We start from the raw sequence: 23,190 nt of genomic DNA on the forward strand, positions 1-23,190 counted from the left end.
AATCCAGGATGGGATATAATAATCAAACAGCATCTAATCTTGATTTAATTTCCGCTAACAACAATTTAATTGATATTATAGATTATCAACAAAATGAGGATTCGTGGGAATCCGATCATTACCCTATAAAAATTAACATAGATATACAGGGTGTCCCATTTTAATCTCCTCAGACAAATATCTCGAAAAATATGGAAGATAAGGAAAAATGTTTCAGACCAAAGTTGTAGGATATGAAGGGGGACAGATGATGAAAATATGTACTTGACCTTGAGTGACCTATTGAAGGGCAGGTCAATGTCATAGATGTTTTCTTAAATGGAATCCCATATTTTTTATTACATATTCTTGTAGCCCTTGTCGAGACGTTTTCAAAACATTACCTATTGATGTCTCTTACGTAAGCCGTTCCCAAGATATGAAGCTTTAAAATTGACATACCGCCGGCATTTGAATTATCCGATGTACACCGCGGGGACGTTGAAGTATCCTAATCAGTCATGCCATTTTCAGTGATCCTCTACTGTAGTGCTCGGAATTAGTTGCCCTTTTCGGGCCGATATTTGAAGCGACGCCTACGATTCCTCCACTACCGTTCAAGCCTCGACGGCCGAGCCGCCGATCTCTCTCGCTCTCTGTCTCTCTCCTCGCTCTCCCTTGCTCTCGCTCGTCCGTCGAGGCTCGAACGGTAGTGGGGGGATCGTAGGCGTCGCTTCAGATATCGGCCCGAAAAGGGCAATTAATTCCGAGCACTGCTCTACTGTCTCTTGTCTGTTATTAGTAAACACTTTGAATTCCATTTCGAACTACGACTATAAATTTCTTATCGACATAGGGCGCTAAACATTACTATTTGTCTATTGCATTTTCTCTCACTGTTACATCTCATTTTTGTATTTTGTTCATTCCCACAATTGTACTTCCGATTAGTTTTATAATGTCTGATTATCTTCCGGAAGAAATTATGGACATGGCCATTTGCTTAGGAGCAAGTGATGGTAACTTTCGGCAGGCTTCACGCATTTATGCACAGCGACATCCAGAAAGGAGACACCCAGATTATAAAACAATTAAACATTGTGTTCAACGATTAAAGGATGGCCATGTAAAACGACATCGTCGTCAACGTCAAGTTCCATCTCTCCCAGAAATTGGTGTGTTAGGAGTTGCTACATTAAATCGTAATATAAGCCTCAGACAAATTGAACGTCTTCATAATGTGCCACGTTCTTCTGCATCGCGATTTTTGAGAAACAATAAATTTCATCCATATCACATTACTCTGCATCAAGAGTTGAATGATAATGACCATCGTCGTAGATTACGCTTTTGCCAATGGGCTCGTCGACAAATAAACCAGGATCCCAATTTCTTTTTATACATAATGTTTTCGGATGAAGCTAATTTTAATAACCAAGGCCAAATAAATCGTCATAATTGCCATTATTGGTCGAATCAAAATCCTTACTGGCATAGGCAAATACGGCATCAACATCAATGGTCTTTTAACGTATGGTGTGGATTACTGAATGGATATGTAGTAGGGCCACACTTCTTTGACGGCCATTTGACAGCTAATCGTTATAATAATTTTCTTCAAAATGAATTACCAGTTCTTTTGGAGAATGTTGATTTGCACACAAGACAACGCTTATGGTTTCAGCAGGATGGCGCACCTGCACATAATGCTTGCGTTGTTCGTAGGACGCTGAATAACGTTTTTCGAAACGGCTGGCTTGGCATGGGTGGAACTGTAGAATTTCCACCACGTTCGCCAGACCTGACCCCTTTGGATTTCTTTCTATAGGGTTATTTAAAAAATATTATTTATCAAGTTGAGCCTACGACACCCGAAAATATGAAACGTCGTATTATGGAAACATTGCAACAATTGGGAACAGCAACATTGCAGAGGGTAGAGAACAGTTTTCGAAATCGGTTAAACTTATGCATTGAAGCAAATGGCCAAGCATTTGAACATTTATTGGCCTAATTTAATATGCACAATTTCTGCTTGACACACACACACGCACACACACAACAAAGAGGGTGTGGAGTCGTTAAATACTACGGGAGTGACGAACCGTGGGGTCCTTATCTCTGTTGACATACACCATCACACCACACATACCATCACACCACATACGCGTTACACCACACACACATTACACACAGGGTTGGGAAGTAACGCGTTACTTGTAACGCCGTTACCGTTACAGTTACTTTTTTTCGATAACTGTAACGGTAATGGCGTTACAAATTTTATTTGTAACGGAAAAAGTAACTTCGTTACATTTTTCGGTAACGAGTAACGAGTTTCACAGTTACTTTTATCGTTACTTTTTTCAAATTTTTTGATTTATTTAAGATATTATTCTTGCTATTGTGCATGATAAAATTTTTATCTTAACCGTAAAGCCGTAAGCAAATCGACCAATTAGCATTCTTATTATGTTGTAAAAATGCTTGAATGTGATTGATCAACTTATGGCTCTTGCAGACCAGTGCGATGACGCGACGCGCGATATCCAATGAGAGCTTTATCTTTTCGGAAAAGCAGAGCTCTCATTTACTAACAGTTCTAAGTACCTTGCAACGAAAATTAGAAAATCTCAATAAATCTGACCTTATAGATTGCCATTCATTAGTTGAAGCTATTCAGCAAAGTTTAAATAAAAGGTAACTTATTAATTTGATTAATACATATGTTATTTAATTTTAAATAAGGATTTAATTGAAAAATATTATTTTATTTTAAACTATTGATTCAAAAGTATTAATTTCAATAAAACAAACAATGTCGCTTAATTTACTATATTTGATTTTAGATTTCTTACAATATTTGAAACAAAAGAATTAATAATAGCAGCATGTTTACATCCAAAATTTAAGTTAAACTAGTTAACCGGAGAAAAAAGAAAACGTGCTGAAAATTACTTGGAGGATTTATTGGGAATCCGATCAACTGAAAATTCTTCAAAAGCTGGAAAATCTGACGATCACGATGATTTTTTCATTTTTGAGCAAAAAATGGTGCAAAATGAATCTGAACAAGAAGAATTGCAACGATTTTTAAAATCAAATAATTGTAATATAGAAATGTTAAACGACTATCCAAAACTTAAAAAACTTTTTATTAAATATAATACAGCTTTACCAAGCAGTGTATCTGTAGAAAGAATGTTTAGCATCGGTGGCTCTGTATTAACACCACAAAGAGGGCATTTAAATGATGATACTATGGAGCAACAAATTTTATTAAAAATTAATAAAGAATTTCGATAAAATTTAATCATTTATTTTGTAATAAACCTTGAATGAAATCTTGCTTGCAATTTTTTAAAAGTTTTTCTTATGCAAAATAATTTATTAGTTTGTATTGTAAAAAAGTAACGGAAATTGTAACGACTCGTTACTTTTTAGTAACTGTAACGGTAACGAATTACTTTTTAAAATTGGTAACGAGTAACGGTAACGAGTTACTTTTTAGAAAAAATAACGGTAACGGTAACGAGTTACTTTTATAAAGTAACTTTCCCAACCCTGATTACACACTCCTTGCACACAAAATTGGCCCTTTTTAGAGCCACTATGATGTACAAATCCGACCGAGCAATCTCCCCGCGGTGTACATCGGATAATGCAAATGCCGGCGGTATGTCAATTTTAAAGCTTCATATCTTGGGAACGGCTTGCATAAGAGATATCAATAGTAGTGTTTTGAAAACGTCTCGAAAAGGGCTACAAGAATATGCAATGAAAAATAGGGAATTCCATTTAAGAAAACATCTATGACATTGACCTGCCCTTCAATAGATCACTCAAGGTCAAGTACATATTTTCATCATCTGTCCCCCTTTATGTCCTACAACTTTTGTCTGAAACATTTTTCCGTATCTTCCATATTTTTCGAGATATTTGCCTGAGGAGATTAAAATGGGACACCCTGTATATACACAACGATATCAAAAATGGACTAATAGAAAATTGTGGTGACATACTACAACCACAAAAATTATGGCAACAATTAAAGGGTTTCTCGAAGGCGTTCGGATTTCAGCGCTTCTCGAAAGCGCTCGGATTTCAGCGCTTCTCGAAAGCGCTCGCCCATCCGCGTGTTGCGGGCGGCACCGCTTGGCGACGCAATGCGCCCTCATCTCGCGAATGAAAAGCCGTCCGGCCGCAATATAAGTCAGACCCCCTGCGGAGAAAAGCACGAAGAGTGACATAGAGAATTCTAGGCGCTAAGTCGCCATTCTTCTAAAGCGCAAGTCGCTAGTCATATACGTTGGAAGTAACGGCGCTAGTCGCCGCATCATCAGCAAGATACCGCGACAGCCAAGCGTCAGTACGCTGCCAACTTTGGCCGATATCACCCGACGGCGCCAGACTCGCCCTACACCGCTAAGCCAAACTTCGGCTAAGCGGAGAAAAACAGGCGCCAGGTCGCCTTCAGCTAAAGGCGCACAGTCGCCTCCAGCCAAAGGCGCACAGCCGCCTCCAGCCCAAGGCGCCAGGTCGCCTCCAGCCAAAGGCGCACAGCCGCCTCCAGTCCAAGGCGTTCGTTCGCCTTCAGCCCAAGGCGCCAGGTCGCCTCCAGTCAAAGGCGTACAGCCGCCTCCAACCCAAGGCATTCAGTTGTCTTCAGCCCAAGGCGCCAGACCGCCTAAATCCAGCACAGGAATTTCCTGTCCAAAAGAGAAGAAGGATCGTCCAAAAACCCCGGACATCGAGCGACCGCAGTGCATCACGCCTCCAATTCCGTGGTACCCTCCACCATTAATTTCACCACTAAAAAGGACGCCTGAGAAAGAGAACTTTTCTACACAAACTAGCCCGTTCAGATTTTATATTGACGTCGCAACACAAACAAAAAGACGCGGGGGCAAGCGAAAATTCTTGTTTAATAAATCATTTGCGTTTAACCGTAATCTCCGTTTTTGATGTATTAAGGAAAGAATAAATGTGTTAATATGTTTTAAAAAATAACCGACTCGTTTATTCATCCACCTACAAGTAGGATATAGTTGGGTAATAACCTACTGCGAAACCAAAAGAGAAAGATTTCCTATTCCAAATAAATTACCCACAAATTGGTGACCCCGACGCTAAAAACCATGAACACTAACGGAGAGAACGCCATCAACAAGCTTGCGATAAAAATACCTCCCTTTTGGAACGAAGAGCCGGAACTATGGTTCGCCCAGCTGGAGGGTCAATTCATCTTGAGTGGAATCACCCAAGATACCACAAAATATTCATACGTATTGTCACAATTAGAATCGCGCCAGATAAGAGAGGTTAAGGACATTATCACACATCCTCCTGAAGCAAACAAGTATGAAGTCATCAAGAGGGCACTTGTCCAGAGATTATCAGTCTCTCAAGAGCAGCGAATTCGACAGCTCCTCGAATTAGAAGAAATAGGAGACCGGAAACCCTCGCAGTTCCTAAGACATCTACGTACGCTAGCTGCAGACAATGTACCGGATTCGCTATTGCGCACCTTATGGTTAGGAAGACTTCCTCATCAAACTCAGATGATCCTGGCCACACGAACAGAGGATTGCCTGAACGACGTGGCCGAACAAGCTGACCGAATCCACGAAATGACGTCCAGAACAGTTGTCGCAGCAACAACGACACCCAGAGAAACACTTGAAGCACAAATACAAGCCTTATCTAAGAAGGTCACTACCCTCATGACACACCTCTCTCGAGGAAGATCAAGAGACAAAAAGCACGACCGAAAAGTTAGCCGAACCCGTAGCCAGAGCCGAGAATTCAATAAAAAAAACTGCTTTTACCACAATAGGTTCGGGGATAAGGCCCAGAAATGCACACCGCCTTGTGCATTCCAATCGGAAAAAGAACAGGGCAGTCACTGATGGAGGCCAGCCGACCCGCCCAAAGACCCCGACGCCTCTATGTAACCTGCCAAAAAACTAAAAAACGTTTCCTGATTGACACAGGATCTGACGTCAGTGTATATCCTCGTTCAAAGTTAACAGGACAAATCACATCAACAAATTACGAATTATTTGCAGCAAATGGCTCCATTATCACAACGTATGGTTGGATAACTATCCAACCGGAGTTGGGACTACGACGGCCATTCCCATGGCGTTTTGTGATCGCCAACGTCACAACACCCATCATCGGGGCCGACTTCTTGGCGTATTATCACTTGCTGCCAGATCTACAAAAAGGAGTCCTGTTAGATGGAAAAACAAGTCTAAGCACTAAAGGAACAGCAGAAATTGGATTCACGGAATCAATAAAGATCCTGGCAATCAAAGACAAGTACCACCGAATTCTGGCAGAATTCCCCGGCATTATAAGGGCTACTACCAAAGAACGAACAGTCAAACACAACACGAAGCATTTCATAAAAACGACTGATGGTCCTCCGGAAGCAAGTCGTCCTCGCAGACTGGCACCCGATAAATTAAAAGCAGCAAAGGCAGAATTTAATCTTCTGTTTCAAGAAGGAATAATTCAACCCTCAAAAAACCCATGGTCGGCTCCCTTGCATATGGTTCCAAAGAAGGGAGACGCATGGAGACCATGTGGTGACTTTAGAAGGCTGAATGACAGGACAATACCCGATCGTTACCCAATATCTCATATTGAAGACTTCTCGCAAACACTCTATAATAAGAAAGTCTTTTCAACGCTAGACTTAGTCCGGGCATATAACCAGATTCCTGTACACCCCGAAGATATACCTAAAACAGCTATCACCACTCCTTTCGGACTTTTTGAATTTCGATTCATGTCATTCGGTCTTCGAAATGCAGCACAAACGTTCCAACGCTTTATTAACGAAATAACCAGCGATTTGGAATTCTGCTACGCGTATATTGACGACATATTGGTCGCATCCAACAACGAGAGGGAACATGAAGATCATCTGCGCAAACTCTTCAAACGGTTAGAAGAGAATGGAATTCTACTGAATCTAGCCAAATGCAAATTCGGGGCCAGTCAAGTTCTTTTTCTGGGATACAAAGTGTCAGAGCAAGGAACACGACCTCCCCCAGACAGAATCGAAGCAATCAAAAATTTCCCGAAACCTCAGAATATCCAACAGCTACGACAATATCTGGGAACATTGAACTTCTACCGCAGGTTTATTCCAAATGCCGCAAAAGATCAGGTGCTACTGAACAGCCTACTTAGCGGGCCTAAAGCCAAAAAGAAAATGCCAATAACCTGGAACGCCGAACTAGAGGAAGCTTTCTGTAGGAGCAAAGACAGTCTAGCCAGGGCAACAATGTTAGTACATCCCAAACCAGAAGCCGAGATCACTCTAACAACTGACGCATCTGAGAAGGCTATGGGAGCAGTAATTCAACAACGTGACAAAGAGAGTTGGCAACCATTAGCCTTCTTCAGCAAAAAGTTAAATCCGGCACAACAAAAATACAGTCCATATGACAGAGAGCTTCTCGCAATCTACACGGCAATTAAGCAGTACCGACACATGCTTGAGGGAAGATTTCTTACAGTTTATACAGATCATAAACCAATAACATATGCATTTCAGCAAGACCCGTTGCGCAGCTCTCCTAGACAAGCAAGGCACTTGCAGTATATTGGACAGTTTACTACCGATATTCGCCATATTTCGGGAAAGGACAACACTGTCGCTGCCGCTTTATCAAGAGATCCAAGCCGCCGTTAACTTAGAAAACCTAGCTAAAGCGCAAGAAGATGATTCCGAGATTCTTGGATTAATAAACGGGGACTCTTCGCTCAAATTGCAGAAAGTGCAAATTCCCGGAACAGACGCTGTACTTTATTGTGACGTCTCAACACCGATTGCACGTCCGTTCGTCACAAAACAATACAGAAAGCAGATATTTCAGTCTCTTCATGGTCTATCACACCCAGGGACCAAAGCTACAGCAAAGTTGGTTGCAGACCGATACGTCTGGCCAAAAATTAAGACAGATTGCCATCAATGGACCAAGGCGTGCATCAACTGCCAGAAGGCAAAGATTTCAAGGCATAACCATGCACCTCTTGGAAATTTCATAGGCCCAACAAAACGATTTGAACATATTCACATAGACTTGGTAGGACCACTACCTCTTTCAAAAGGCTACATATACTGCCTCACAATAGTCGATCGTTTTTCAAGGTGGCCTGAGGCTATTCCGATGGCAGACATTACCGCAGAAACAACAGCACAGAATTTGTTCACTCACTGGATAGCAAGATTCGGCACACCACTTCGGATAACAACTGATCAAGGGAGACAGTTCAAAGCCGACTTGTTCCGACAACTAACAAGGTTAACAGGAACAACGCATATCCATACGACAGCTTATCATCCTGCAGCTAATGGCATGGTCGAACGCTTGCATCGTCAAATGAAGACTGCTATTAAATGCCACGCAACAGAAGCATGGACCAAAGTTTTGCCCGTAATCATGCTAGGAATCAGAACGGGTTTTAAAGAAGATCTCCAAGCAACACCAGCCGAACTAGTGTACGGAGAAACAATAAGACTTCTTGGCGAGTTTCTGCAAGAGTCTAGGGAAGCAAATAGCGATTCTAACGATTTCCTGCTAAAATTAAGAAAAACAATGCAGGACTTACGACCAAAACCATGCAAAAGACATGGAATGCCGGCTACCTTTGAATATAAGGACCTTAAGAATTCCACGCACGTATTCATCAGGCACGATACACCAACAAGAGCCTTGCAACCAACTTACGATGGTCCATACCAAGTTCTTGATCGTTCAGACAAAGTCTATAAATTACGGATTAACGGAAAGACCGTCCACGTAACTGTAGATCGACTCAAACCGGCGTACATACTAGCAGAAGAAGAGTTAACACCAGTAGCAAAGCAAGTACCTAAAAAGCAGGGAGACGAATCTTCAGCAGAAACAGCTACGAGAAGTGGCAGAGTGTCACGCAAAACGGTACGTTTCCAATCACCGGACTTAAAAACAACGAAGGGGGTAATGTGGTGACATACTACAACCACAAAAATTATGGCAACAATTTAAGAGTTTCTCGAAGGCGCTCGGATTTCAGCGCTTCTCGAAAGCGCTCGCCCATCCGCGTGTTGCGGGCGGCACCGCTTGGCGACGCAATGCGCCCTCAACTCGCGAATGAAAAGCCGTCCGGCCGCAATATAAGTCAGACCCCCTGCGGAGAAAAGCACGAAGAGTGACATAGAGAATTCTAGGCGCTAAGTCGCCATTCTTCTAAAGCGCAAGTCGCTAGTCATATACGTTGGAAGTAACGGCGCTAGTCGCCGCATCATCAGCAAGATACCGCGACAGCCAAGCGTCAGTACGCTGCCAACTTTGGCCGATATCACCCGACGGCGCCAGACTCGCCCTACACCGCTAAGCCAAACTTCGGCTAAGCGGAGAAAAACAGGCGCCAGGTCGCCTTCAGCTAAAGGCGCACAGTCGCCTCCAGCCAAAGGCGCACAGTCGCCTCCAGCCAAAGGCGCACAGCCGCCTCCAGCCCAAGGCGCCAGGTCGCCTCCAGCCAAAGGCGCACAGCCGCCTCCAGTCCAAGGCGTTCGTTCGCCTTCAGCCCAAGGCGCCAGGTCGCCTCCAGTCAAAGGCGTACAGCCGCCTCCAACCCAAGGCATTCAGTTGTCTTCAGCCCAAGGCGCCAGACCGCCTAAATCCAGCACAGGAATTTCCTGTCCAAAAGAGAAGAAGGATCGTCCAAAAACCCCGGACATCGAGCGACCGCAGTGCATCACGCCTCCAATTCCGTGGTACCCTCCACCATTAATTTCACCACTAAAAAGGACGCCTGAGAAAGAGAACTTTTCTACACAAACTAGCCCGTTCAGATTTTATATTGACGTCGCAACACAAACAAAAAGACGCGGGGGCAAGCGAAAATTCTTGTTTAATAAATCATTTGCGTTTAACCGTAATCTCCGTTTTTGATGTATTAAGGAAAGAATAAATGTGTTAATATGTTTTAAAAAATAACCGACTCGTTTATTCATCCACCTACAAGTAGGATATAGTTGGGTAATAACCTACTGCGAAACCAAAAGAGAAAGATTTCCTATTCCAAATAAATTACCCACAAAATCTTCAGTTAAAACGAATTGGGACGAATACACATGGCGCGTAGATGAGGAAATGAGACACAAGAACCTCAACAACATTAACTTTACCAGCTCGTCAATGGAAATAGAATATAATAGATTCATACAATCATTGACGACAGCGATACATACGGCATCGGGTAAACGATTAACCGAAGGCCCAGAAAATATAACTAAATATAAACGGACAAATAATCAAAAGAAAGGCAATCCAGTCCGATGGTGGGACGCTGAATGTGAAGAAGCTATAAATACACGAAAGGAAAAATTTAAGAAGTGGAGCAAATCTCAATCTTTACATGACTGTATTGAATTTAAACGATGTCGAGTTATAGCAAGAAAAATAATTAGGAAGAAAAAGAAGGATAGTTTTACAAATTTTTACAATAGTATAAATAAATTTAGTAGTCTAGGTTATGTATGGAAAGTTATGAGAACCTTCAAGAACGTCAAGAAAAAAATAAACTGGAATACATGGCATACAAAAAATAGAGAGACAGAAATATATAAAACAATAGAAGAATTGGCACCCCCATCCCCAGACAGCACAAGGATGTCCTTAGGACGTCCAAAGAGCATCCAGGATGATCGCGTCGTACCCTTGAGATGACCGTACGCGCGATGAGATGAAAATGCCGGGACCGCCCAGCGCTGAGCGCGGAGTGCGCGTAACACGATTCCGCAGAATCGTTGGAGGACAGACGATCACAAACGGAAAGAGAAAGAAAAGAGGCAGGATTATGCACTCAACTGAACCCTCTAAGTTTATTTCAGGTCACAAAATTAACAATAGCTGGACACTTGGTCGTGATACTCGACACGCAGCGGAGAACGAGATAGCGCTGGCCGACGATTTCGTGCGAGATCGACGGCTTAGACGATCATCGGAAAGCTTCCGTTTCGTGTCCTTTTCACTGCCGAGTAATAGCGCGACAGTGATCTTGTCGCGAAAGCGATTGATGAGATTCTTCGCAATTAGCGCGAACTGGATAAGCGCCCGTAATAACAACTACTTTCGACGCTGAGACGAGCCTAGGCCGATAGACGCGGGCACGAGACACAGCGAAAATGTGTGGTCGGCAGGCGAAATCGGGCTCAAGACTGACGAAACGATGGGCAAATTTTTACGGCATGGAATTCCGCCGGTTACTGTCGCTAAATTTCGATGATCTCATTGGCGGTGAGAAACATTGCGCGATCGTCTCGGCGTATTGCGAATGATACGAAAAAACGGCAAAATCGTGAAAGGAATAGCAAAAAAAAAAGGGGGGGGCCGAATGCGAAAGAAAGCGAACGCGGGTTAGTTGTTTACGCGCTCGCCCGCTACCGAATTTCCGATCCAAAATATTTGCCTTAGCTATCGCGATATAATTTTGATGAATGTTCGAGAATAATTTTTAACGGGCAAGTTTGAACACAGGACATATATGTAGGATATCCTCAGGATATCCCATTGTAATCCTCAGATTTTATCTGGATGTCCTTTTTTTTTTTTTGTGACGGAGGGGAAATGCTTTTACGCATACCCCGCCTCGATGGGGTTCGAGGCGGGGTTATGTGGGGCTCACCCCGACCTAAACAAACGGCCGGGGAATACCCACTAAAACCCCTCCGGGTGGTCTTCTCGGGCGTTTCTGGGAGCCTCCCTGGAAACTGGCATGTGCACTACTTCAGGGAGGCCCCCCGCCCACAAGCCTAGCCCGCTGGGGGAGCGGTTATTCCTCCCCCAGTGCCCACATTAAGACGTGGGCGTTGGCTTCTCTAATTAGGCGAGAGGGGGACCACCGCCCCTCTCGCCTCCCTCCCGTTGTTAGTCCCGGGGGGGGCGTGGCCGGGCCCAGGTACCCCACCTGAGCTCCGACCACCGGGCCCGACCCCGGGGGTGACGTCCGCGGCGAGTCGGCGGACGCCCCCCGGTCTCGTCGGGGCCCTGCGCTGGCGCGGGGGGTCTACGGTGATCTACGGGGTATCTGGATGTCCTGAGGAAGAGTAAATGATAGCCGTATATTAACCTCTGGAGAATCCAGGGAGATCCTGTGGAACATCCTAAGGATTTTTATAGGATATGTTAGGGATATTTTTCGTATGTTTCAAGGAGCAAATTTTAAAATTTCAATATAAATTAAAATTATGTTTTGTTATTTACTGCCAATATTAAAAATCTAATATTAAAAATAGTTCACCGTTCTTTAATATTTGAGGCTTTCGTGCTGTACATGAATATTTTAGGTTTGGCTCCTGGGTTTGAATTGTGTAATATTTTCTAAACAATCCAATATCTGAATTCCCTATGTTGGGATTGCATCAGAAATTGAACTGATAGAAAATAATTACATTTGTAATTTCCTGTCAGTTGCTCTTTGCAAGCTTTATATAATTCTCATGACCAAATCTCAAATACGAGTTCGCGTGTCGCATAGCGGTAAACAAACGAACTAGCGGTTGAATACTATTGTTTGTAAAGTTTTTGGAATGTTGCGAACAGTAACATTTTTCATGAAATATTAAATAAATAATAGTTTGGATATATGAAAATGTGCACATCAAATTCAATTAGTAATATTAAACGAAATTAATGTTAACAATTAATTGCACATGTATATGTCCTCTGGAAATCCAAAAGACATGCAATATAATAGACAGGGCAGGTATATCCTACAGACATCCAGGGGTTATCCAGTGGACATTTATAGGACATTAATACTTATTATAATACTTAAGATTTCTAAATTATATTAAATAGCCGACACAACTAAAAATAATTATGTATGCATATTAAATTTTTATAAGTATATTTATAATAATATCTTAAAACATCCTACAAATATCCTGAACCGTCCTGGACATATTCAGGATGATCCTGAGGATGTTTTGTGCTGTCTGGGTTTCTATATATTATAACTTGAAGCTGCAGATATACTTGTATACAACATATACATAGATTTTATATATATATATTTATTACGCACATGCAACATGTACATAACAAATAGATGGACAGACGGAGAAAGATGATCAAAGAGACAGAGAGAGAGAGAGTGAAAAACAATATTTAAATATTGTAAAATGATATATGTATAAATGATAATTTGTAAAACAATATTTAAATATTGTAAAATGATATATTGATTAATCAATATATTGGTTTACAATAGCAATATAATGATATATAGTAATGATAAAAGAATATAGCGGTCACATTTCGTCTGAACAATGAACATAAAGTATCGGTAGAAAAATATACCAGGTATATAAATATGAAACCGGAATTTGCCCATAGATGGTCCTAGTTGTCAATGTAGTTACCGTCAAACCGCGTCATTGGCGCCATTTTCTTGTTTTGACATCTGATAAAGATTTTCAACTCACAACAATACAAGTTTCATCAGCAAACACAGAATATAAATATTATATAACATGGAAATAACACGCAATATAACGGATGTTATATCGTAGTTATGTGTAGATGATATAATTTTCCTTCATATACGCAATATAACTGTGTTTTATAATTGTTATATTATTCTGTTATGCACTAGTTATTACTTAGTAACATTAATGGAACATGATCATATGATGTAAATGCTATAGCAATGTTACATAACTTTTTATATACAATATATAATTGTTATAAAACTGTTATATTATACTGTTATTTGCCTCAGGTTAGTGATTGGAGGATGCTTTTAGACCCACAGTAGATCTAGAAGAATATCCCAATGATAGTAAGCACCGTGAGTGCTCACTATATTCGTTTTCCGAACGCAATATTACGTCATGTGATATTCAATTTCTCTCGTCCTTTCCGGCTTGGCTCTCTCGAAAGTATCATCAAGTATCATCGTGCTGCGCACATATAATAAAAAGGTAATCCTTATATATTAATCTTAATACATTCATTAATAAACGTTGTATAAAATAATAAATTAATTAGCGCGCATTATTTTTCATTTATTTTTTATAATATTTTCCATGCATTTGTTGATTTCTTGTAAATTCAGTATCTCGAAAAGTTATGGTAACAAAATGCCAAACAAAATCATAAAAATATAATTAATCCTAAGGCGTGTCATTTCATATGACATTCTGAAACGCATCATTTCAATTCTTTAATCGTTTTTAATAATCATCACATTGATTTTTACTAAAATTATGTCTATTATGAACTTGGTTTGTTAAAAAAAGGTTACCTTCCATTACATATCTTGTTGTAGTTGCAAAATATAGGGCTAATTATTATTTTATTGTTTCTCCATTAAGATTTTAATACAACTTTTATTAAAATTTATATATGTCCCACACACACAGCATGCATATTCTAAAGACATTCTAAAATGTTTTAGTCGCAAAACATAGATATTTTTAATTTTGACTACATATAGTAATAACTTTTGCATTTTTCTATTGCATTACTTTTTCTTGCAATTTAATAAAGTTTTATATTTCAGATCATCTGTTACGCACTTAGTGGAGGCAGCAAAACATTACAAGCAACATTCTATTCATATATGTTTTGTCTGGAAGTATTCAACATTGGATGTAAGTATATAATATTTATAATCTTTGTGTTTGAAGCAACTTATTGCATTGATTATTTGCTCAATAGTTTATAATTTTTGGGCTTATATGCGATGTTCCATTTTACAAGTTAGACCTAAATAACCTCGAAAGAGTAAGTTTTATAAAAAAAATAATTATTGAGTTATCGAAAAGGAACATCTAATGAAATATTTCATATTTTACATCAAGAAAACTCATATAACTAATTAAAACAATACAATAGTTTAAATACATATATATTTCTAAAAAATATGTATATATATATATATATATAAAATATAATATATATTCCCAAATATGCTCTTCAGACATAAGATGAAATTTTTTGTATTATGGAATGTTAAAATAAAAGTTAAGATAAAAAGATTTTTAAATAACATACAAAATTTATTTTGCAAAAGTTATTAAAAGATATTTTAATACACTTATAAAATGTATTGCCCTCTTTTCCATAATAGTGTTTTTGCCTCTTGCAGTACTTTTTCAACTTGGACATAATCATTTTCTTACCTGTTTTCTGTATTTACAGAAGTTATAATTTATTGAAATACAAGAAATACAAGAAAAATCGTTAATAATCTATCTGAAGTTGAAGCAGTATCATCACTTCGTAGCGTCGTAGTCCTGATTCGATCCTTTAAATTTAATATTTCTCTACACAATTGTGCCGCTTCTTTTTCGTAAGTAAAAATAATGAAAATATTTTTATATTTATTTTCAGTGAAATGGTACATTATTTTAAGACTCTTGATTTACTGTGAATTATTACTGTAAATCTATTATGAAATTATAACTTCAGAAGTGAAAAATCCTCTAAAATTCTTCACATGCTACTTATTTTTGATAAAATAAACTAGTGAAGTATGGAGGAGGAGGGTCTTCAAAGGACTTCTTTTCTGATCTTTCAATTAGTATAAAACTGCAAATTATAATCAATTGCCATAAGGTTTATTTTAATTGAAAACATTGGTCGCATTTAGATTCAATTATATTGTCATTTATTATAAATAAGAACTTATAAGGAATTCTTTACATGTTTCTTCAAAATATCAGATGTTATTCTCTTTTTTAATGTCATAATTTAACATGTCCGCAGTGATAATCATAAGCCTTAAAAAATGTTATAAATTTGCAAGTTCTTGATGATTATTTTTAATTTCAAAAATTTTTTTTTTGGAAATTGTGTTTAAAAATTTCCATCATGCCAAAAAGTATACAATATTTATCAAAAAGACGAAAAAATCAATTGATAAATCGTGAAATATATAGTAACAGATATTCAAATACATTAGAATTAGAATACATTAGAAACATTTCGACTAATAGAGTTAAAGAAATCATTACTTCTGATAATACAGAAAAATTTAATAACACACTTAGTACCAGTACTTACACAATGTCCCAAAATGAAAACGAATGCAATGAATTATCAATAGAAGCGCGGTATAATGAAGAAAGCGACAATGTATTACAATGCAACATTCCTACATTAACAGATATATACTCGTATTCATAGTCCGTCCTTGAGGAATAAGGATTCCTTGTTCCTCGTTCCACGTTTCATAAACTTTCCTTGACCGAACAAGGAATCTTATTGGCTCCCTTATCTCAAGGAAAGTCACGAGCTTCCTTGAGAAGTGATGCGACCTTTTTAGCAGACGATACGCAGAATATAACCAAATATAACCTCCAAAAGTTAGTTTCGTTACATTTGTGGTTTTGTAGTTATTTGTTGTCGCGCTCTCAAACTGAAAGTGTATAAAGGAAAAAGGGATAATGGACAATGAATTTTTAAATGATTCTGACGATGGATTTGAAGACGAAAATCCAGAGAATCGGATGCTGTGGCGGATTCCGAAAAGATACATTCGCGATTGGGAAAATCCCGTGGAATTTTTTGAAGATACGAAAAAGTTTTCATATGTATTATATGAAACTAGTTGCAGGCAGCATAAAACGGTGCTGCCTCCAGTCGGTCACTAAAAATCCCTAAAATATTCCTTCCTTCTGAAAGGGAGACTCGAGTTCCATCTATGAAACAAGGTGGCCTTGCAGATTCAAGGAATCCTTCATGGAGGCTTCCTCCGTCCTTAAAATAAGAAAGGACTATGAATACGGGTAATAGACTCAGATACAGATTCAGATACAGATATAGATATAGATACAGATACAGATACATTAACAGATTGTCATTCTATTAATACTGATACTTTGTAGCAAGATTTACAAACATTAATTATAGAACATAATATTTCACATTATACTGCAAACAAATTATTGAAAATTCTTAGGAAACACGGTAATACAAATTTACCTTGTGACGTAAGGAGTTTAATTAACACACGACGAAACGTGTCTGTAAAAATTAAGGTAATAGGCGATGGCCATTATGCACATTTTGGTATTTTTCAAGCTCTCGAGCGATCTATAAAAGTAATTCCGAATTTATAACAGAAAATAAAATAAAATTAAACATTATTATTAATGGTTTACCTATCTCTAAAAGTTCCGGTAGTCAGTTTTGACTCATAATGGCATCCATTGAAGGAATAAATGTTTATACATCACCATTTATAATTGGCGTGTATCACGGTATGCGTAAACGAAGTAATCCTAATGAATTTCTTACGGATTTTGTTAATGATTTCCTCCTACTTAATCGAAATGGTATAACTATTTTCAATAAAAAATATATAGTTTTTCTCAATGCAATCTTGTGTGATGCTCCGGCTAGATCTTTTATAACATGTACTAAAGACCCTACAGGATACTTCGCATGTTCAAGATGTGTTCAAGAAGGCGATTTTGTACATAATCGAGTAATTTATTCAGAAACCCATAATGCTTTACGTACAAATGACACATTTAAAAAACGTGCACACATTGAACATCACACAGGTGATTCTATTTTAGAAAACCTTTCTATTGGCATGGTGTCTCAAATTCCACTTGACTATATGCATCTTGTTTGCCTTGGTGTTATGAAAAGATTATTACAAATATGGTTAAAAGGAAATAAAAATGTACGATTATCAATAGACAATGTCCATAAAATTTCCAATCATTTAATATCAATGAAGCCTTACATTCCAATTGAGTTTGCAAGAAAACCTAGAGGTTTATACGATGTCGATAAATGGAAGGCCACCGAATTTCGTTAATTTTTACTGTATACTGGAATTGTCATTATGAAATTAATATTATCTCCGATGTCGTACAATCACTTTCTTTGCCTTAGTGTTGCTATAAGGATTTTAATAGATCCGTATTTATGTGTGACGTTCAATGCTTATGCTAATTCCTTATTATTATGGTTTGTTTCTCACTATGGAGAACCTTATGATGAGAAATATCTTTCGTATAACGTCCATAATATTCTTCATCTTGCTAATGATGTACAAACTTTTGGTTCCTTAGATAATTTTTATTCAAGTACGAAACCGTAAGTTATTTCAAGTACGAAAACTATATGCAAAAAATAAAAAAGAAACTACATAAATGTGGAAAACCTTTGCAGGAATTGTCCAATCGTATATCTGAAGAATTACAGCTTCCGATTCATAAATGTCACATAAAGCAATATCCAATTGCTGTTTATAAAAAAAATGAAATTTATTATTTAGAGTTTGATAGTTTTAAAATTTCAAGAAAGAAATTCGATAACTGCGCGTTACTTGATGACAATTCTGTTATTTATGTTTTAGATATATTGCAAGATAACCGCGTATTATCTATCCGTGCACAACGTCTTTTACATCCACAATCTTTTTTTACAGTTCCGTGTGATTCGAAAAAGTTATGTATATTTTTGATAACTAGCAGTACTATTTCAGATATTATAAAAGTTCCAGCAACGCGAATAAAACGAAAATGTTTAAAATTGAAACAATATAACGAAATTGATTCTTCTGTCGTGATACCGCTTTTACACGCCAATAATTACGTTGACGATAAATAGAGGCACATTGATTTCTTTACCTTTTTAATGTCGGAATAGTTATATAAAAAATGATTAAATAATATATGTATTGCCTGAATCTTAGTTTTTATAAGATAAATACTGTAAAAATGGCAAAATCTATGGGAATTTTAAAAAAATTGAAGAATAACAAAAATTAGAAAGGTGAGCATAATATTAAAAAATAGAAATGCTTTATACACAATTAATTGCATGTATTTTAACATAGTTAAGAAATTTAATTTAGAAATTACTGTTAATGAATATAGCAAGGTCGGCATGCTTGGTGATTCTAAACATTGTATATAAATTATTATAATATACATATGTTTCGACCAGATTAATTTATATGGTGCATGCTCATTAGTTCATTATTGAATTTAAAATAAGAAATTGTATTTAAAAAAAAAACGAAGCAAAAGAGGAGCAATGTAAACAAAGACATAGATATTGCGACTTTGGTCACACTGGTTCTGCTTTGCTTCGTTTCAATTTTTTGGCAGATTTTTTTTCATAAGACTCTGTTTAAATATTGATCTTTATATCTTTAAGGCATATTCCAAAAACTAAACTATATATATTCTTGTTTTATATAGTGGATTTATAGAATAGAATGGAGTTTGATAGAAGAAAAATAAATAAAAAGTACGCGGTTGTGAAATTCCTATCGGATTGTACTTATTCTGAAATTCCAATGTGTGCTGTGGCTTATGCAAGAAGGAAATACTCTGGAATGCTGGTGGCCACCTCGTACTGCAAATACTCCTTTATTGATGACAAATTATACATCTCCGAATTATGACACATGGGATCGCTACGAAATCGAAATAATAAAATATTGTAGTAAGTATTTATGTTTCATATGTCATCTATATGATTCATAATATGTACATAATAGTGACTTATAAATATATGTTCTAATATTAAAAAAAATTTTTTCTGTTTTACATAAAATACAATTCAGAGTATTATAATTATAATTGTTGTTTTTGTTTGTGCTGTATCTAAATTGTTATTTTTATATCATATATATATTTATCTTACTAAAAATAAGATAAAATATATATATATATATATATATATATATATATATATATATATATTTGTTAGAAGTGGAATAAATAATGAAAATTATAATGAAATTTATGTAATTAAAAACTAACATTTTCAGTTATTTTTAAAATTTTGTTTTTAAGAAGCATTTTTGTTATGATCGTAATGGTTTGTATAAGAAATTTAAATATTAAACTGCTCATTATAGCATGTCTAGAATCGGCAAGAAAAAGTACAGCAGATGCCACATATAATACAACGGATGAAGAAAGATTGGGGAGACGAAAGAGGCAGTATATACCATACCATCGCTTCAGCAGTGACGAAGATGAGTCCCATGAAGAGGAAAAAAAGAAGAAAATGAGGAGTATGTAGAATATAAACATATTTTATCATAAATATTAATTATATACAAGATATTACAATACTATCTTATTATTTTTATAGTTTCTTTTACTCATTTGCATTCGGTTTTTGCTCAGTAAAAATGTTGAAACAATGATAGTTTGAGAGTTACAAGCGATAAAAAAGGACTTTTCACATGAACTAAACTGTATCAAACTAATTGGAATAAAATTACATTTTTCATTAAATTAGATAGACTTTAGTTTAATAAAATCGTGGTGAAGTGATACTTACTTATAAAGATATATTGAAGATTAGGAAGTTGCCAAGAAATATAATCCCCTTTAACATTTTCATGAAGGAAAAATCATCCAAATTAATCAAATAATTGATCCTTAAAAAAATACGGTAGTCTGTAATTATTCAAATTTTAACAACTTAAGTTTATTGTTTTGTATGGTAATATTGAAACAGAATAAGATAAGCAAAAAAAGTGAAATTGATTGTAACAAATGTTACTATAACCTTTTTTTTTTCTCTTCGAAATTTCTGTTTTGTGTACAATTTCAATATTATAAATTTCTTCCTCCCTACATTATTAAATCTGATTAGTATTTACTGTGTATTAATTTTATGTAATATTTACCATGACTTTTAAATCAAACTTCTGGATATTTTTTACAGAGAAACAATCATATTCTGCTATTCCTGCTGCACCTGAAAATTTCTCCTTGAGCTATGAACGTTCTAATGAAGATACAAATACGAATATATATGATATGCATCAAAATGAAATGCGCTCAGAGCACGGTATATGTCATTATCATATATAATATCCCAGGTAGCAAAAATAGTCTTTTTGATGTCATTTTGACCTAATTTGACGTCAAAATAACGTCAAAATGACTACTTTTGCTACCTGGGATAAATTGTATTATTAATTATATTATCGATTACAATCACTATACATTTTAGAAATTTGTTATATATTTCTAATTTCTATATTTATATTTTTAGATAAAGAAAATTTGGTACCGGGACAAAGCCAGCAGCTGGAGTTATCAAATTTACCGATTATAATAAAAGGTATAAAAATTTGATTTAATAACAATTAATTATATAACTATACATTTTTAAAAATACATTTTTAAAAATATATTTTAGAGTATAATCCACCAGCTCACAAGAGTTCACACGATACGAAAATGCAATGTAAAAAATTAGTTTACATTATTTGTACTTAATATACAAGTAATATCATCATTATATTTGCTTGATATATTGTTCATTATGTTGCAGAGAGCATGAGTATATTATTACGGATGCAGGCGGCGTCAAACCAGCGTATAATCAACATAGAAGATTTGTTAAAACAGAGAACACCAGTAGTTCCAGAAAGCGATAACCCAATCGCACACTTCTTGCCTCTTGATTCTGTAGAAATGATTAGAGAATTGGACTCGAAATTAAAATCATGTGATGAAGCTGTCACGCAATTTGTAAGTAAAGATAAATGTGTGTATATACATATATATATATATGAAACTAATATATAGTTTCATTGTACAAAAAAATGTTCTTTAGAGAAACTTTTTTCAGTTGTTAAACTACATTGATACGTACAAAATATTCTAACATCTTTTGCATTATAAAAATGTCTTAACAAACTATAGCGTAACTAAAAGAATATAAAAAAAGAAAAATTTATTGTACCATTTTTCTTATAAGTATAATATTATTTTTATGTATATGGAATATTACTGTGATAAAATTTTTAATGTTTTTTTTTTTTTTTTTTTTTTTTTTTTTTTTTTTTTTTACAGAAAGGGTTTTTAATAAAAATAGGCGGAAATAACCCGCGAGATTCATAGACTTTTGAAAAAAACATTTACAAATAAATGCGCATTACATTGTTCATGGAAAGGAATAAGAAATAATTTCAGGCTATTCGATCTATATCTCATAAAAATTATGCAAAGTATGTTATAGAAAAATTAATGTAATATTAACTAAAATATTTTATTTTTAAATGTACTTGATACTTTAAATGTACTTTCATATAACATTTTTTAGGAGAAATTACTTTACGCTATGCCGGTATCACAGAAATAGATTTTGAGAACATTACGGCGGAATGGTTCCGTTTCGCTCGGCAACGGAAAAATAGAGAAGACAAAAACCAGGAAAGAGAAAAAGAATAAATAAGACTGAAAATGAGATAAAAAAATATTCCATGATATTATTATTATTAAATATACATATTATTAAGTATAGTATATTAAGTAAGATATAATTACTATCATTTGTTTGTAATTTTTTAATTTTTGTTTAATTTTAATATTTAGAAAAGATTGTTTTGTGATATTATGATTTATATTGCACTTATTGTTTTGCAATCTTTAATATATTATGTTTTTTATTTGCCAAAGATTATATATATGATATTCATATTTTTTTATAAAATGTTTATAACATAAGAAATGTTTTATATAAAGAACTAATAAACATATATTTCCATATCAAAAGTTTTCCCTACATTTTTCTTGTAATTTCTAAAATTGGTAAAATAACTATATTTATAACAAAAAAACGGGTAGTGTTATATAACAATTTCATAAATAAAAATAATAGCGTTATATAACTGTTCTATATTTTATATTATAATTATATTATTTTTCCACAATTTATATAACTATTATATAACATTTTGCTTATTTTGAGAACAATTATATAACATTTTAATAACATATTATATTTTTTTTATATAACTGTAATATCATTTGAGTGGGAAATTACAACTAACGTATATGTTACATATAACGTGCATGTTATATTTCGTTATATTTAGGCAATATGATAGTTATATAACTGTGTTTGCTGGGATACAACAGCATATATGTCGAATTTTGTGCCTGGAAACTACGATTTGCGGACAGCATTGATTTTCTGTTACCATTTGAAGAAAACTGAATCGCATCGAATGCTTGTCGAAGCTTACGGTGAGCATGCTCTTGGTAAATCACAGTGCTTTGAGTGGTTTAAAAAATTCAAAAGTGGCGATTTTGACGTGAGAAACGAAGAACGTGGAAGACCACCGAAAAAGTTTGAAGACAGCGAATTGCAAATATTGTTGGATGAGGATGACGCTCAAACGCAACAACAACTCGATTTG

The 23,190-nt window shown here is 35.9% G+C and overlaps 1 protein-coding gene and 2 pseudogenes across 1 annotated transcript; all 3 read left to right on the forward strand.

Moving 5' to 3' along the window:
* Positions 1-5,117: 5,117 nt before the first annotated feature.
* Positions 5,118-5,888, forward strand: LOC138939996 (uncharacterized). Its single transcript, XM_070308444.1, has one exon. The coding sequence runs from the start codon at positions 5,118-5,120 to the stop codon at positions 5,886-5,888; it is 771 nt and encodes a 256-aa protein (XP_070164545.1).
* Positions 5,889-16,252: 10,364 nt separating this feature from the next.
* On the forward strand, positions 16,253-18,620 carry LOC138939894 (uncharacterized; annotated as a pseudogene).
* LOC138939895 (uncharacterized) lies at positions 18,303-22,464 on the forward strand (annotated as a pseudogene).
* The last annotated feature ends 726 nt before the right edge of the window (positions 22,465-23,190 follow it).

This window comes from Polyergus mexicanus, unplaced genomic scaffold (genome assembly GCF_030449975.1).
Source record: "Polyergus mexicanus isolate NDT 795.1 unplaced genomic scaffold, iyPolMexi1.0 SCAF_15, whole genome shotgun sequence".
In the NCBI taxonomy this organism is placed as follows: Eukaryota; Metazoa; Arthropoda; class Insecta; order Hymenoptera; family Formicidae; genus Polyergus; species Polyergus mexicanus.

Coding starts and splice junctions, on each gene's coding strand:
- LOC138939996 (XM_070308444.1), top strand. CDS start 5,118: ATGAACACTAACGGAGAGAACGCCATCAACAAGCTTGCGATAAAAATA.